The sequence below is a fragment of the Mercenaria mercenaria genome, chromosome 13, assembly GCF_021730395.1.
Source record: "Mercenaria mercenaria strain notata chromosome 13, MADL_Memer_1, whole genome shotgun sequence".
NCBI classification, from domain to species: Eukaryota; Metazoa; Mollusca; class Bivalvia; order Venerida; family Veneridae; genus Mercenaria; species Mercenaria mercenaria.
In genome coordinates this window covers 43,013,238-43,030,484 of record NC_069373.1, presented here as the reverse complement: position 1 = coordinate 43,030,484, position 17,247 = coordinate 43,013,238, and the positions used below count along the sequence as shown (strand labels likewise).

General features: G+C 35.6%; 1 protein-coding gene across 1 annotated transcript in view; it reads left to right on the top strand.

Moving 5' to 3' along the window:
• The window catches only part of LOC123529623 (haloacid dehalogenase-like hydrolase domain-containing 5), a 36,371-nt gene extending 19,901 nt beyond the window's left edge, over nt 1-16,470 (top strand). The window contains exons 6-8 of the mRNA XM_045310021.2: nt 298-343; nt 1,505-1,644; nt 4,454-16,470. Of these exons, the coding sequence (XP_045165956.1) occupies nt 298-343; nt 1,505-1,644; nt 4,454-4,877 (610 nt within the window). The 3' untranslated portion in view covers nt 4,878-16,470. The remainder of the gene's footprint in view (nt 1-297; nt 344-1,504; nt 1,645-4,453) is intronic.
• The last annotated feature ends 777 nt before the right edge of the window (nt 16,471-17,247 follow it).

Genomic DNA, 17,247 nt, shown 5'->3' with positions numbered 1-17,247 from the left:
TCTTTTTACTTTTTTGCCAAGGACCACAACCTAATATTGCCAGCTACTGTACATCTGATTTTGTTCGTAAAATGTATTTAAGATATTAAAATACCTTTTTATTTAGCCAACTGAATGAAATAAAAACAAGCAATAGGAAACTGATGCATGTAATTGAATATGACATCAAGTAGCTGTGTTGCATCAGATTTTCATGGCTTAATAGGGGTCTCTTTGAGATGACATTTTTTTCAGTATTAACTTTCTGTCAATATATTTTTCAAGAAATGACATGTGTAAATTTTAACGTCATTTCAGGTTTGGTCACGGTTGCTTCCTGCATAGTTTGGAAAGCTTGTATCAGGTACTAAAATTATTATCCTTTTTCTTGATTCACAGTGTTGTAAATTTCATTTGGGTTTGAATTACATTGACAATATTAACCCTTATCATGCTGGACACGATTGATTCTGCCTTTGCAACCAGTGTAGATTATGATCTGCACTGTTTGCCATTCAGTCAGAATTTTTTTAGTAAGCACCCATTTTAACAGTCAATGGAACTGTCCAAATTGAAAGATAAACAAGTTCATTTATAGAAATTAAGCAGTGTAAGGGTTAAAGACATACACACTACTTTCTACTGTGCATCTTTTTGTTAAACTTGTAAGGTTATTTCATGTATAGTTACTGTATATGTGTATACAGTCAAACCTGTTTTAAGCAACCAGTCAGAGGAGCTACACAGTCTGGCTGTTTAAACCAGTTGGCTGCTAAGGTCAAGTCGAAATTAGATCAAAATGTCAGTTTGGAAACTTAGCTTACTGGCTTGTTACAGCAAATGGTTGCTTAATATGGGTGACCTCTGAGGCAGGTTCTGCTGTATGTCAGGTAAACCTGTATACCATTCAACATTTGAATATTTTCTACATAAACACCATTTGTGGTGCTTCTTCCCACGTTTTCCCTTCTTCTGGTCTTGCTGCTTCGCAGTTAATAATTTTTCAGGACAACATTCGATAGAATGAAGTTACTTACCTATTGAAAATCCTACAAGACTGGTTTCCAGTTAAAAGAAATTACCAGTTTCTCTTTAAACGATATATTTTTGTTAAAGAAAATTGAGAAGTTGGTGATTATTACTTGGCATTGTGACATTTGGCTGAAGTCATGAGGTATTGTGTAACATTACACAATCTTTGGTAACTTCACCTGAATTGAATAAGTTTTGCATATATTTGATAAATATTAAAGCATTTAAAACCAGCAATTTAACCATGTGATAGCTTTTAATCCCTTCTCTTCAAGGTTGTACCTATTACTTATTAATGTAATATTTTGAAAAAAAAAATCTGCAAATGACTGAAGTCTAAATTTTAAGCTATGTTTTCTCCTCATGGTGTGGGTGTGCAAGCTCCGTCTTTCTTATTTGGATCTACTGTTTGAAATGCATAAAGAGTGTAATTGTTATTGTACTGATATTTATTTATTATACATGTAATAACTGATTTTATGTGTTTATTTAGAAAATCTCTGGTCGTGAATTGAAGTATACAGCATTAGTAGGCAAGCCAAGTGAATTGACGTACCGTCATGCAGATTTTCTACTGTACGAACAAGCCAGAAATATGGGCATGAATGGAATAAAAACAATATATTGTATAGGGTAAAGCTATTTCATGAATTTCTTTGCAGCTTTTGAGCTCTATTGAACCAAAGGTTCATGATAAGTTAATATATATACGGACTGTCTGTTGTCTTACATTAGCATATTGAGAATTGACATCTCCTCCAACCGCCTCGGTAGCTTAGTGGTAGAGCGTCCGCTTCGAGTGCGGGAGGTCGTGGGTTTGATCCCCGGCCGCGTCATACCAAAGACGTAAATAATGGTACTAGCAGCTTCCTTGCTTGACGCTCAGCATTAAGGGGATAGTGCTAGGACTGGTCAGCCCGGTGTCAGTATAATGTGACTGGGTAGGGTATCATGCCACGTGTCTACGGCGTGATATTCCAGTGAGGCAGCACTATAAAGTTGGGCATTGTGCTCACTGCTGCAAGTAGACACCGTCGTTTATATGACTGAAACATTTTTGAAAAAGACGTTAAACCCGAACACACACACACACACACACATCTCCTCCGAAACTACTGGTCAGAACTTCACCAAACTTGATGGCCTAGTGATAGAGCGTCCGCTTCGAGTGCAGGAGGTCATGGGTTTGATCCCCGGTCGCGTCAAACCAAAGACGTGAAAAATGGTACCAGTAGCTCCCTTGCTTGGCTCTCAGCATTAAAAGGGAAACTTGCCTCTTCTCTCATACCCTCGTGGCGATGGATTCCATCAGGAATGAGGTGTCGAGAGTGATTAATATAAGTTGAAGAACTTCCTTCACAATCGACCTAAAATAAATTATGTATAAAACAAACTTGGTCTGTAGTGGCTTGGACCCTTCTCATGTTTACAGAGTAAATAACTTGATACACCTCCATCAAACATTGTAGCATCCTTATACGCAGCTCGCAGACTTCACACTTGACGCCTTTTACTTAGGTTGACAGGGGCTAAAAATAGAAAAATGTTTATGTGACTGAATCTCATGAACCACTTGATGTATCTTCACCAAACTTGGTCTGTTACATTGGATGGGCCTCTGATGTGTATTCAAATGGAGCCATCAGAGCTAAAAATATAAAGGACATCTTCTCATGAACCACTTCCTGTTCACCAAACTTGGTGTGTAACATACTTGTATGAACCTCTCATAATTTTGTTCCAATGGTTCTATTGACCCCTTTTTAGGGGCCAAAAAAACCTAAAACTAGAAGAAAAAAACTTCAAACAACTTCTGATGAAGTGCTTGCTGGATTTTACAACAAACTTAGTCTGTAGCATCCTTGGACTGTCTTTTCACAGTTCTGATCGTATGGTTCAGTTTGACTGCATTTAGAGGTCACCGGAGAATGAATTATTTCACCAGTCTTGATCATGAAATTAACACAAGTTGTGTCCCCCTTACTTAAGCATTTCTTATCCAATATATAATTGGAATATTTATGAGTACATTATCTTGACCAGGTTCCATAACCAGCTGGGCAGTCATTGTTGCACTGGAGTTACTGCCCTTGAAGTAGTCAAAAGTTAGAAAAATGACAGCTAAGAGCTTTTATATTTGTCAAAAATAATTTGCTGTGACAGTCATAGATTTTGACAGTTTGGCACTCTTGTTTATTTACGATAGCTTTTTTAGTTCACCAGAGCACGAAGTGCTCAAGGTGAGCTATTGAGACCAATCATTATCCGGCATGCGTGGTCCATCAACATTTGCCTTGTTAACACTCAAGAGGCCACATTTGGAACCCAGTCTTTATGAAACTTGGTTAGAATGTTTGTCTTGATGGTCTCTAGGTCAAGTTCGAAACTGGGTCAAACACTATGTCAGTAGGCCAGATCAACGGAAAATCTTATTAACACAGAGTCCACAGTTTAAGTTTGAAACTCATGAGAATTCGTTAGAATGTTTATCTTGATGACCTCTAGGTCAAGTTCGAATCTGGGTCTTGTGGGGTCAAAAACCAGGTCACCCGGTCAAATCAAAGGAAAAGCTTGTTAACACTCTAGAGGCCACAGTTGTGATCCAGTCTTTATAAAACTTGGTCAGAATGTTTGTATAGATGATCTCTTGGTCAAGTTTGAAACTGGGTCATGTGGGGTCAAAAACTAGGTCAGTAGGCCAGATCAAAGAAAAATCTTGTTAACACCCAAGAGTCCACGGTTTAAGTTTGAAACTCATGAGAATTGGTCACAATGTTTGTCTTGATGACCTCTAGGTAAAGCTTGTTGTCTAATCTTTATGAAACTTGGTCAGAGTGTTTGTCTTGATGATCTCTAAGTCAAGCTTGAAACTAGATCATGTGGGGTCAAAAACTAGGTCAGTAGGCCAGATCAATGGAAAAACTTGTTAACACTCAAGAGTCCACAGTTTAAGTTTGAAACTCTTGAGAATTGGTAAGCCTGTTTGTCTTGATGACCTCTAGGTCAAGTTCGAATCTGGGTCATATGGGGTCAAAAACTAGGTCTCCCGGTCAAATCAAAGGAAAAACTTGTTAACACTCTAGAGGCCACAGTTGTGATCCAATCTTTATGAAACTTGGTCAGAATGTTTGTCTTGATGATCTCTAGGTCAAGTTTGAAACTGGGTCATGTGGGGTCAAAAACTAAGTCAGTAGGCCAGATCAACTCATGGCCCTCTTTGTATGCTTTGGATGGTGTTCAGGTATTCAATGCATACTATAACTTGTATTTTAAATTAAATATCAAGTACTGTTATTTCAAATTATTAGAATTATATTTTATGTTAAATTTTGTCACTGTTGAAAACTCATTTCTTTTGGAGTGCTTGTTAAAAGATAATTGGAGAAACTGAATATAGATATAGATATGTAATTTATGAGATTATATTGTAATCTTTTTGCAGTGACAATCCTGAATCTGATATATATGGAGCAAACTTGTATGACAAATACCTACAGAAGCGTGTAATTCACACCAACGTTAACGTAATCAAGCGCACCCAACAGCAGACGGCTGGATCTCAGATCATAGATGTAGATGAAACAGACACAGATTCTGATTTGGATTCAGAACGGACTTCTGCTTTAAAAGATAATTCAGCTGAAGTGTATGCTAAAAGCTGTCAGTCTATACTTGTATGTACGGGTGTGTATTGCTCTTCCAGGGACTATGTTACGTACGGACGAGCAAGATCCTCGAATCATAATCATCGAGACTTTGTACTAGATCCCGTTCTTACTCAGCCAAAGTTTGTGACTCAAAATGTGCATGAGGCGGTCAAGCTTGTATTTCAGAAGGAAAAGGTTATCTCCCCTTTTGTTAGTTGATGAAGGCTTTATCATTAGGCACACGGGTTTCAGATATATCTCAGTACCTGAATCTTACTTACTGGTGTAATTTGTTTTTACTGCGTAATGCTTTCTTCACAATTAGGCATTTCACTTTATTTTTAGCTCACCTGTCACATAGTGACAAGGTGAGCTTTTGTAATCGCGCAGCGTCCGTCGTGGGTGCGTAAACTTTTGCTTGTGACCACTCTAGAGGTCACATTTTCATGGGATCTTTATGAAAGTTGGTCAGAATGTTCACCTTGATGATATCTAGGTCAAGTTCGAAACTGGATCACGTGCGGTCAAAAACTAGGTCAGTAGGTCTAAAAATAGAAAAACCTTTTGACCTCTCTAGAGGCCATATATTTGAAAAGATCTTCATGAAAATTGGTCAGAATGTTCACCTTGATGATATCTAGATCAAGTTTGAAACTGGGTCACGTGGCATCAAAAACTAGGTCAGAAGGTCAAATAATAGAAAAACCTTGTGACCTCTCTAAAGGCCATATTTTTCATGGGATCTGTATGAAAGTTGGTCTGAATGATCATCTTGATGATATCTAGGTCAAGTTCAAAACTGGGTCATGTGCGGTCAAAAACTAGGTCAGTAGGTCTAAAAATAGAAAAACTTTGTGACCTCTCTAGAGGCCATACTTGTGAATGAATCTTCATAAAAACTGGTCAGAATCTTCATCTTGATGATATCTAGGTCAAGTTTGAAAGTGGGTCAAGTGTCTTTAAAAAGTAGGTCAGTAGGTCAAAAAATGAAAAAAACCTTTGACCTCTCTAGAGGTCATATTTTTTATGGGATCTGTATGAAAGTTGGTCTGAATGTTTATCTTGATGATATATAGGTCAGGTTTGAAACTGGGTCAACTGCGATCTAAAACTAGGTCAGTAGGTCTTGAAATAGAGAAACCTTGTGACCTCTCTAGAGGCCATACCCTTGAATGGATCTTCATGAAAATTGGCCAGAATGTTCACCTTGATGATATCTAGGTCAAATTTGAAACTGGGTCACGTGCCATCAAAAACTAGGTCAGTAGGTCAAATAATAAAAAAACCTTGTGACCTCTCTAGAGGCCATACTTTTCATGGGATCTGTATTAAAGTTGGTCTGAATGTTCATCTTGATGATATACAGGTCAAGTTTGAAACTGGGTCAACTGCAGTCAAAACCTAGGTCATTAGGTCTAAAATTTGAAAAATCTTTTGACCTCTGTAGAGGCCATATTTTTCAATGGATCTTCATGAAAATTGGTCAGAATTTTTATCTTGATGATATCTAGGTCAAGTTCAAAACTGGGTCACATGAGCTCAAAAGCTAGGTCACTTTGTCAAATAATAGAAAAAACGATGTCATACTCAAAACTGGGTCATGTGGGAACAGGTGAGCGATTCAGGACCATCATGGTCCTCTTGTTTATGAAAGACGTGCTGTGTATGTACTGTGAAGTAATCACATTTTTATTTTTTGTTTTACAGATTTTATTATTTACTTATTTACAATTTTGGTAATCATTTGTTTGCATTGCATAGACAAGTGCTGAAATTAGCTGTTTTAATTGAGTTTTCTACAACTGTATGCAACTATCATTTATATGTTTTCAAAATTCTGCTATTAGTAAATGTGTAAAACTGATTTTCCTATATTTGGTAAATGCTGAATAGGTTGAATATGAACTTGAAATTTTGCACAGATTTTAACTGTCATTTTGATCTTTACCCTGCTTGTGGCAAGTGATTCAGCCTTTGCGACCAGTGCAGTCTGATCTTGGTCTGCATTGTTCGTTATTCAGCCAGTAAATTTTCAGTGAACACCCCTTCAAATAATAAATGGTACAGCCCAAATTGAATGATGGAGCAGTCCATTACAGAAATTTAGCAGGATAAGGGTTAATTTTATTGCCATGCTTATTCATTTGAAAGCGTTTTATAATTTCCTCACTGTTCTTCTGTTGTTTGCTTAACATTTGTCCAACTGTCTGATTTTCTTTATCCTTTGTATGGTTGAAGATTTATTATCAGTCTCAATTGTCCAATTAGCTGTGTTTGCTGTTGGCGATTTTGCGATCCTGTCATCATGGTCATCAGCCAATGAAATCTGTTGATTTAGGGAACAAGTTCCTGTCTTGCTTTTTACATACTTTCAGACTGGAACAAACAAACCCTGGTCTGGCTGCATATTTGGGAAGTTTTGAAGCTGTGTGGTCAACTATGAATGTCAACCAGTTGGTCTCACTGCCCTTTTGAGCAGTGTTTTGTAGTCAGCACACATTGCTACAACTGTCAGCCAGCTAGTCTGACTACACGATGGGGCAGTGTTGAAGCAGTGAGGTCAACACACATTGCTAAGACTGTCAACCAGTTGGTCTCACTGCACTTTGGGACAGTGTTGTGTAGTCAGCACACATTGCTACAACTGTCAGCCAGCTAGTCTGACTATGCATTGGGGCAGTGTTGAAGCAGTGAGGTCAACACACATTGCTAAGACTGTCAACCAGTTGGTCTCACTGCACTTTGGGACAGTGTTGTGTAGTTAGCACACATTGCTACAACTGTCAGCCAGCTAGTCTGACTATGCATTAGGGCAGTGTTGAAGCAGTGAGGTCAACACACATTGCTAAAACTGTCAACCAGTTGGTCTCACTGCACTTTGGATCAGTGTTGTGTAGTCAGCGCACATTGTTACAACTGTCAGCCAGCGTGCCAGTATAGGTTCTGTTCATATATAGTGGTAGGCCAAAATGTTGAGCATGTGCTTATGTCAGTTAATATTCATGACCCTCTTATCATCAGTACTTGGGAAGAAAATGAGGTATCTGTTGATTTCTGTATCCTGTCAGCAAGCAGGATATATTTTAGCCCCAGTCTGTCCATCTTCCACAAATATCATGCATATTATACTCTCCCCTTTCATTTCAGGTAAAATCGGTTCAAATTTTATTAACATGGTAATCACTGTAGGTTATATAGAAAGTAGAAGTATATAAAAGGGAATTGTTGTTAACGGGGCCATAATTCTTGCTGTTATGCGGCTCTTGTTTTATTTTGAGTACCGTATGATATCGTACCATGATGGATAAGTGATATCATAGTTATTTTCTGGGTGCACCTATGGGGTTTTATATTAATTCCAATGAAAATTCAGTCAGTATTAGACGAGTTTGTTTTATCAAAGGCTGTTGTTATATTATATTAAGTCTGATATTATGGATCTGCATTCATGTTATGTTATTTCCGGTATTTTGCTGGAAATTGTATATTAAATGATTTTTCATACATAATGTATTCCGTGATTTTATACTGATTAATTCAGTGTTATGTCTTGTGTTGTTTGGTAGTTAAACATGTTGTCAGATCTTCGGCGCTTTGATTATGTTTTTTGTTCACATGTTAAGTTTCACATTTTTTGAGATTTTCATATTATTTTTTAGTTGAGTTAATGTTCTTGCTTGAGTTTTTAGCTGAATAACAAAACTGTCATTAGCTTGAATATTAGAAAAATAAGCAGGGAGCTATTGGACTCGCCTTTTTCATCTAGGACTGGGACGATTACTCAGTTAATTGGATTCGATTCGATTACTAGGTGAAACTGGTTTCAATTTTGCAAAACCGCTAATCGCTCTTAAACAATAAACCACAAATTGTACTTGATCTTTATATATTTCTTTGACCAGCACATTGACCTGCATTATATTTCCACTAAAACACATCAATCAACATAATCAATAGTCTCGGATTCGCTTGTTGTGATATATTTAAAATGAAACACACCAAAATATGACTTATTAACTTTCAAACTGCTTGCAAGCGATGAAGTCAGTAAGTCCCTAATAAAGTCAGCTGCTGGAAGTACATTGATACGGTCATCAGGAAGACAAAGATCATTTTCAATATGGCGGCCGATTAACCGGTTCAATTCGATTTCATACAAATGATTAACCGGTTTCAAAATTTTGAAATCGTCACTGCCCAATTTTCATCCATGTCCCGATTTGTTAGGTTTATATATGTAAGCTGATATCTCAGTATCGGCTAATGGGAAGGATTATATCTTCATACACTTGTTCACTGTGATGATTTGACATGCAGCGAACAGATTTCGAAACTCACTTTCTTTTTCACAAAGGTATTGCCCATTTTTGACTTAGCAATACATTTAAACAAAATCATTGCTCCTTTTTATTCTAGTTTATGTCATTGTGTTCATTTATTCATTTGACAAGGCTTTTGAGTAGTCAAGCATTGTTGTTCTCCAACAGCTCTTGTTATATTATACATGGTGTAATTGAATGGAACAGATTCGGGAGAAATTAAGAGATTAGTATTTGAGCCGCACCAAGAGAAAACCAACATAGTGTGTTTGCGACCAGCATGAATCCAGACTAGCCTGCCCATCTGCGCAGTCTGGTCAGGATCCATGCTGTTCACTAACGGTTTCTATAATTGTAATAGGTATGGGCGGCGGTTACTGCCAAAATTAGTAAATATACCAGCCATTCATAAACAAGTCAGTCAGTGCAGTGCATTTCATAGCTGTCTAGTCTAAAACTCCATCCCGTCCAATAAATTTGCATTCAACGCATTGTATTTTGAAACCATTTAACACAAAACTTTATTCCATCCATCTTAAACATGGAACCATGCACAGTACTATGAAATCATCCAACAAAACATGATACTATCCAGCTCAATGTGAAGCCGTTTAACACAACATGAGTACATGCAGTGTAAAATGAAATATTTATTACAACTTGACGCTGTCTAATGCATATTGAAACCGCTTTGTGTAATTAAGAGCGGTGTATAAAAACTTGATGCCATGCAGTCCAATGTGAAGACGTTTAATGCAACATGAGTTTGTGCAGTGTAAAATGAAATGATTCGTTAAAACTTGGCGTCGTCTAATGCATATTGAAACCGTGTTGTGTGATTTTGAGCGGCGTATCAAAATTTGATGCCATGCAGCCAAATGTGAAGCCGTTTAAGGTGAAGAAGGTGTAATTCAGCGACGTCTGGCTGACATGGGTGTTTTTTTGTCCTACTTTCGTGTTTATCGCTTTTCCGTAATCGGGGATCACGTGATTTTAAAATTCATTGAAACAAATATCCCGTTTAAAGACGCACCACTTGCACAAAATAACTGTATTTTTTGTATTTCCTTGATGGTAGTTATACTTGATTTGCATGAAAAATATGAGATATACAAGATTTTTAGTTTCAAATTGACAGTGTCATATATAAGGTCTATATTCTTAATACTATGCTGAAAAAAAGATTGACTGAATACATTTGCGTATGAAGTTTTGAAAACATTTATTTCGGCAGGGCCTAAATTGTCCCCCCAAAAACTTGTAGTATAGCTATTTATTACCTGTATTATAAGAATGAGATTTTCCATGAAGTTTTTGTGAGTTAAAAAAAAATGTTGAATTCCCTATGAATGTAAACATTATTGTTGGTGTTTGCATCTACTAATAAACTTTGATAATGTGGCAGTTGACCTCAATACAATCGACACTGTTTATTTTCCAATACAGGTAAATCCAATAATTGCTTTACAATAGATCTGTGATGGATTATCTTTGAACACCCCTAGACTCAACTGCCACATTATCAAAGCTTATTAGTATTCATAAATTATAGCCTTGTTTTGGAGCATTCTTCCGGGAAGAAAAAACGAAGATGCGCAACGGGCTCGCAAGCAGTCGGAAAACATACTTAAATGTCTTTTCTATATGATAATGGGTACAGGCTTGAGAATTATGAAAGGCATGTCAAAATTCTTATATATTTTGAAGACTGCTGATGTGTATAAATTTTATTTATCAATCAGACATTTTATATCATTGCTGTATAAGATACAGCCATAGCAGTTATCAAATGCATTGTCATAATAAAAATGAAAAATTATGAAAAACTTTAAAATTTGAGGTTTCTGTTTTGTTTCGTATTGTAGGTAGAAATGATTTACCGACAATTTAACTGTTATTGTTTCCAAACTTCCTAACGGTATCAGCTTGCTCAACATTTATTACTGACAACATCTCTGTAGCAGGTTTGTTTAGATGCAGTAGTTCCCAAAGATAAATTATAGCAAAAGCAAGTAAATTGGCAGTCGCTCAGTCCCGAATATGTTACAACTTTGCATGCTGCATATTATTCCTACATGGTTTCATGTCTCTATCATTTTTTAAAATAAATGTAACAAAAATCTTGAAGCACTTAATGAAATACATGCGACACAATTTTATGTATATTTTCGACTACGTCAAGGGCCATAACACTGGTCTGACTATGTGAGGTCAAATTAAAACATTATATACTCAAATGGTAATACTGATAACAATCCTGTGAGGTTTGATTACTCTGGGTCAATACTTTCTTAGATATATCAGACACTATTTCGGACTGACGGACGGACGGGCGGGGGAACACTAATTGCCCCGACCAAACATAGCTTGGATAGGACACATAAAAAGATATATTTCAAATTGTTACATTCTCTATGCAAAGAAATTTACCACCAGTTGCACCGTATATTATACTTAAAAACACATCTTGAAATATGTCCTAACATTTCATGCGAAAAAAAATGTACAGCTTTCTTTTCACCACGGAATACAATGAAAAATCAGATTATTTCCGACCGAATATTTGTATATGTACGTGTATATACACTGCGGCTTAATTGTGTTTTGTCTCGCAATTGTACAATCTAAGTAGTTAACTTGAAAATTACCACATATGTTTACGTGATAAAGACAACTATGAAATATAATGATTTGGAAATACAAGAATGAAAGTATGTTTTAGAAAATATTAGATTTTTTAAAATGGAATGGCTAAATATCTATTTGCAAACAGCATACACAGTTTTAGTAATAAGACGTTTGCGTAACGTCAGAAAAAAAAGCGGGAAAATGCGCAACGTTAAACGCCGCCCATAGCGCCATTTGAGACTTTATCATTTTTTGCGACTTCACAGCTCGAAAATGAAGTCGGTAGTCAAGGACTTTTTTTTTCGTTATTTTGCTGAGAAATGCCTTTGAAATAATTGTGTAAATTTTAAAAAAATTCTGTGGACCAGTAAATGCATGCTCCCAATTTATACAAGAAACGTCATTTCCGTAGAGGTCAGATTTTGGAACAACACATACTAAGATTTATGGTTACAACTTAATAAATTGGAAAGAGTCAGCCTCAAACTTATCACTTAACAAACTTGTGTGCAGTCAGTGTCGCTGTGGGCTAACATTTATCTGGTAGACGTGTATTTCATTGATTTATCAAATGATTTTATTATGACTTTTTATGTTTGAAAAATGCACGAGAAAATGGGGGTAGGGTAAAATTTATGAAAATACTGCGAAAACAAAGTTGGTGACCCCTGATTTTTATTTGCTCATTTTACAGTAAAATAAATTTATAAGATAATATTAGTTTTTTTTTTAAAATTCTATGGACCAGTTTTTGCACACTACTTAGTCATTCCGCACAAAAATAATAATCTCATAGAAAGATTTTGGCATGATTTTTGCATAAAATAAGCATTCCTTCAGCGAATAGCGGGAGTATGTATTTGAAAATTACATCACCGTGTAGGTTTCGACTGGCATATTATATAAAATGGAACAAAAATACTTCTTAAATAAAATGAATGCCCCGAGACTAAATTAACCGCCAGGAAAACGGCAATGTCACAACTATTTCCGACTAGGCTTAAAGGTGAATTTTTGACGTCATTTGCGTAAAAAGTGTGCATCTGATCTTTTCGATAATTGTACATCGGGTGAAGATCAACTTTTGCTGTAATCTACGTATGTTATCTAGGATGTAAATTGTTTTTGAAAATCCGGCTCATTACACCTTCTTCACCTTAACGAAACAAGAGTATGAGCATTGTAAAAGGTTAATAAGACTATCAGTTCATAAGTTTGCCCTGTTATAAATATAGATTCTGGATCAGTTTTACATAAGAATATCTTAAAATTTGTCATAAAACCGACCTTTTGGTAAAATTCTAACATTTAATTTGACACTGTTCCTGCGATTTATCTGACTTATTTTCGTGAAACATCTTTCTTCTTAGTTTAAGCTTTGTCAGAAGTATGCTTCGTGAAACAGACAGTATATTCACTAATTTTGGCGGTAACCACCGCCCATAAAAAGGCTTTGAAAGCGAAAGCGAACAGCATGGATCCTGAGACTGCGCGGATGCGCAGGCTGGTCTGGACCCATGCTGGTCACAAACGCACTATGTTGGTTTTCTCATGGTTCAGCTCAATTATAGAGACACATATTCAGAATTGGCCGAAGGAAAGGGAAGCAGTATTACATAACTCTTACTGAAAAACTCGTAAAAATTATTGACTTTGTTCATTATTTTAGTAAAACTGAGATTTCCTTTTAACTAAAACTTCATGAACCAGTTGCATAAAACTCCTGTCATAAGGGGGGTGGCGTTAATACATTCAGTCTGTCTGTTTGTCCACTTTACAAAAAAGCCAAAATGCTTGTCAAGGTCTGTGCAACATGTAAATAAAACTTTTTTATGTTAAAACTGAAATTAAACAGTTCACAAATACAGTATACAGTAATAGGGGTGTTGTCTTCAGTGTAGAGAACAATATAATGATTTCTCGATCAAGAAAGGTTGTGATATTATGTACATACTGAGAAATGGGTGAAAACTATCCGAGTCGAAAATCTCCATTGATATTCGTTTACTCAATGCACTCTTATTTTATCATTTCTTATACTGTCTGGTAACAGCATTCATCAAATGATTTTGTTTTGCATTGATTTTTTATTATGATAGAAAATGCAGGTATTCATTTCATTTAAGTTATTGTACAATGTTGTTACTTTTGCTCCAATTAAATTAATACAGGGTTTGCAACTGAAACCGTGAGATAATTAATATTCCTGAGGGAATAATTTTCGTGGTTGCATAGATCTACAAAATTAAAATCCCAACAGACATATAAAATTCACATTCATTTCATCTTAAGAAGTTGAAATCCACCAATTCATATTTCCACAAAATTTCATGCTCACGATATTAAAATTACTTCACATAAAAGCTTTTCTTAACTGAAATAAGTTTTGTGTAGCTTTATTTAACCCTTATCATGCTGGACAGGATTGATTCAGCCTTTGCTTCCAGTGTAGATCATGATCAGCTTGCATATCCATGCAGTCTGATCAAGATCTGCACTGTTTGCCATTCAGTCAGTATCTTTTTGGTAAGCACCCATTTTAACAGTTCATGGTACTGTCCAAATTGAAAGATGGACAAGTTCATTATAGAAATTTAGTAGGGTAAGGGTTAACCAAGTCATACTTAAGCTTATATAGTGTGATAGTTTTGGTCAGTATATACTTACAACTGTCTCTTTTTAAAACTACGATTTTGTTTCATACACCCACCCATTATGTACAAAGTCCATTTTACCCGGTTTTGGGAACTATTTTTTGGCTTGTATTGACTGGTTTCCTTTGCCAGTATGTTTTACTGTAGTTGCTTTTTCATGTGTTTCACAGAGTAAATACGGTAAACACAGTGAATGCTGTAAAACCGATTAATTTCGTTGGCATGGAATTTTGTAGTTTTGACCAGAACAACAATTCCTTTGGGATATGAATTCGAAAATTTTAACTTTTTTTAGTGAATTATTTATTTGGATTGAATTTTGCATTGGGATCATATTTTGCGGATTGAATCAACCACAAAATCCACGAAAATCAGTCCCGAACAGTAACATTGGGTATGACATTGATAGAAGTTGTAGCTGAAACAATTCATTTTTCAGAATTTATCCATGTGCCAGTTTATTATGATAAATAGTTGGGTTGAGATATTGTACTGGTATTTGTTTCTGTATGTGACTGTTTCTTTCAAGAAACACCTGTTTCGAAACATTTCAGTTTTAACCAAAATGTAGATGCACAGTTCATGAAACCATTCTGTCAAAACTATGTAAATTGGCATGTGGCATGCCTCTTGATTAAGCTGATCGGACCATTTTTAGCAGACACTTCATAGAGAGGTTGTGATTTCATATTTGTATGTGAAGTAATCTCTGTAATAATAATGAAAAACGGTATCAGTACTTGCTTAACATAAATCTACATGACATTGTTTAAGACTTGATTTTGGTTTTCAAAGCACATTTTGAACATATACAGATAATTTATGATGCTTTCTGAAAGCATACACATACGTTCACATCTTCTCTTACGTTGTTTTGTCACCATTTTTTAGTTACCCATAGAGACACATATCAGATATACAGGCTAGTATCTTCTTTGAAATGGCAACAGGTTGTATACAGTCAGACCTTTGTATAAAGACCACACTCGCTGATATTAAAGCCAGGTGGTCACTGGCCAGAGGTGGTCTTTAGCACAGGGTTGACTAAATGTAGAACTGTTCTGAGATTTTTTTCTGCACTGATGAAGTTTATCCAATTTAACTTCACATAAAAGTGCATATTTTAAGGAGTTATGGCCCTTAGAAATTTGGTTTTATACATAGTGTTTCAAGATTATCACATGTTTCTGTATTATGCTAAATGATTGTAGCTTTTATAGCGTTTACTTTAAAAAAAAATTTCTGTCATGATATTATCATTGTCAACTTTGTTTATTTTAGTTTCAATAGGATAAAAATTACATGAGTTACAGCCCCTTATTTAACATTGCAGAATCAAAAGAGTTATTAGAGAGGTATTTGTGTCCTATGAACACATTTGTTTTAATGATTTTTGAAATGTTTCAGAATGTATTCTATGTAGCTGTTGTTAAAAGTGGTCTTTTGCTTTTATAGAGGCAAAAATATACAATGTACTTTAATAAGATAAATATGTTTGTTTTGAACTGTTCATACACAAGTCGATCTGACTGCATACATATAAAAATGAAACATTACAGTACATTAATTGACATCACACAACACTTGAATACAGTTAATATGTAATAAGAGTTAACATGGCAGAGAAGGTGTTTTTTTTGTTCTCAAGACATTAATTCACTAAGAAACTGGGTCCGCTTTTTCTAACTTCTGGCTGATCTTGGTCTGCACTGGTCGCAAAGGCAAAATCACTTGCTGCCAGCAGGCTGAATGTTAAAATGCAGTATTTTATTTTTGCTCTGTCATTTTTAAATGAAGCATAGATAGTAACAAAACCTTAAACTTAGATGAATAAAGGCAATGGTCTTGTTGGCATTTGTAGGGAGAATGTTTTTTTGTATGTAAATGGGATGTAAAACCAAGATTTTTAGTCCTGTTTGGCACCATATAACCTGTACCACTGGTGTGCTGTAAAATCTAAATCAAAATTAGAGGTGTCCTTAATAGGGGTTATATTGTATTTTTTTAGTTTCAGGGATATTAAAGAAGGTAGTTGGAAAATATCCTTTCAGTTGTGTTAAACAGTGGAAGTTTGTAAACATCCCGATAAAAAGGTTTTTGTTTAGCCCCCAGTAGAAGTTGCTTTAGCATTACAAAAATAATTATTGTGATAAAAATAGAGATTTATCTTAAGGATGTGTAGAAATTAAACAAAATATGCAAATCAAGCTGTTCCATTCTTGTTGTTTTTTAGCTCAACTATACAAAGTATTTAGAGAGCCATCCTGCTTGACACAACATCTGTGTCCAGTCCAGGCCCACACCTTGGTTAGTTTTGATGCACTTTCTCCCTATCCCTGTAGGTACTTCATGGATTTGCTTCAAACTTAAAATAGTTATTACTTGTCATCATCCATCTTATCTCTGTTTTAACTAAATACATTTTACTCAAACTATTGTCAAATATAGTCATCAACATTGGAGTCATTAAACATTCCAGTGATAGATCCAGCTTCCTTAGATGTGCCTTATTTCACCATCTAGCACTGAAATAGTGGAGGCCTGATGTCTCCTGTGACAGCTCTTGTTTTACCCCTATTTCATCATTACTAGAAATTTGTGGGTGTAGATAAATTTCATTTGAAACTTTATTATACTATGCAACATTTAAAGTGAAGTAAACATTTTCATATAACAAGTCGAGAATTAAGCGAACACAAAAGAACATTATGGCAGATTGGCGTTTTATTCAGAAGTAGTGTTAAGTAAATATTTCATATTATTTTTAGCTTGATTTTTCGAAGAAAAAGTAAAGCTATTGCACTCGCCGCTGTGTCGCCGTCGCCGTTCGTTAAAGTTTTTGATTAAGTCAGATACCTCTGTTACTATCAAAGCTATTGACTTGAAACTTAAAATAGTTAGTGGGGGAGACATATTGTTTTTGCCCAGTCCAACCGTCCGTCCGTCCGTCACACTTCATTTCCAATCAATAACTGGAGAATCGTTTGA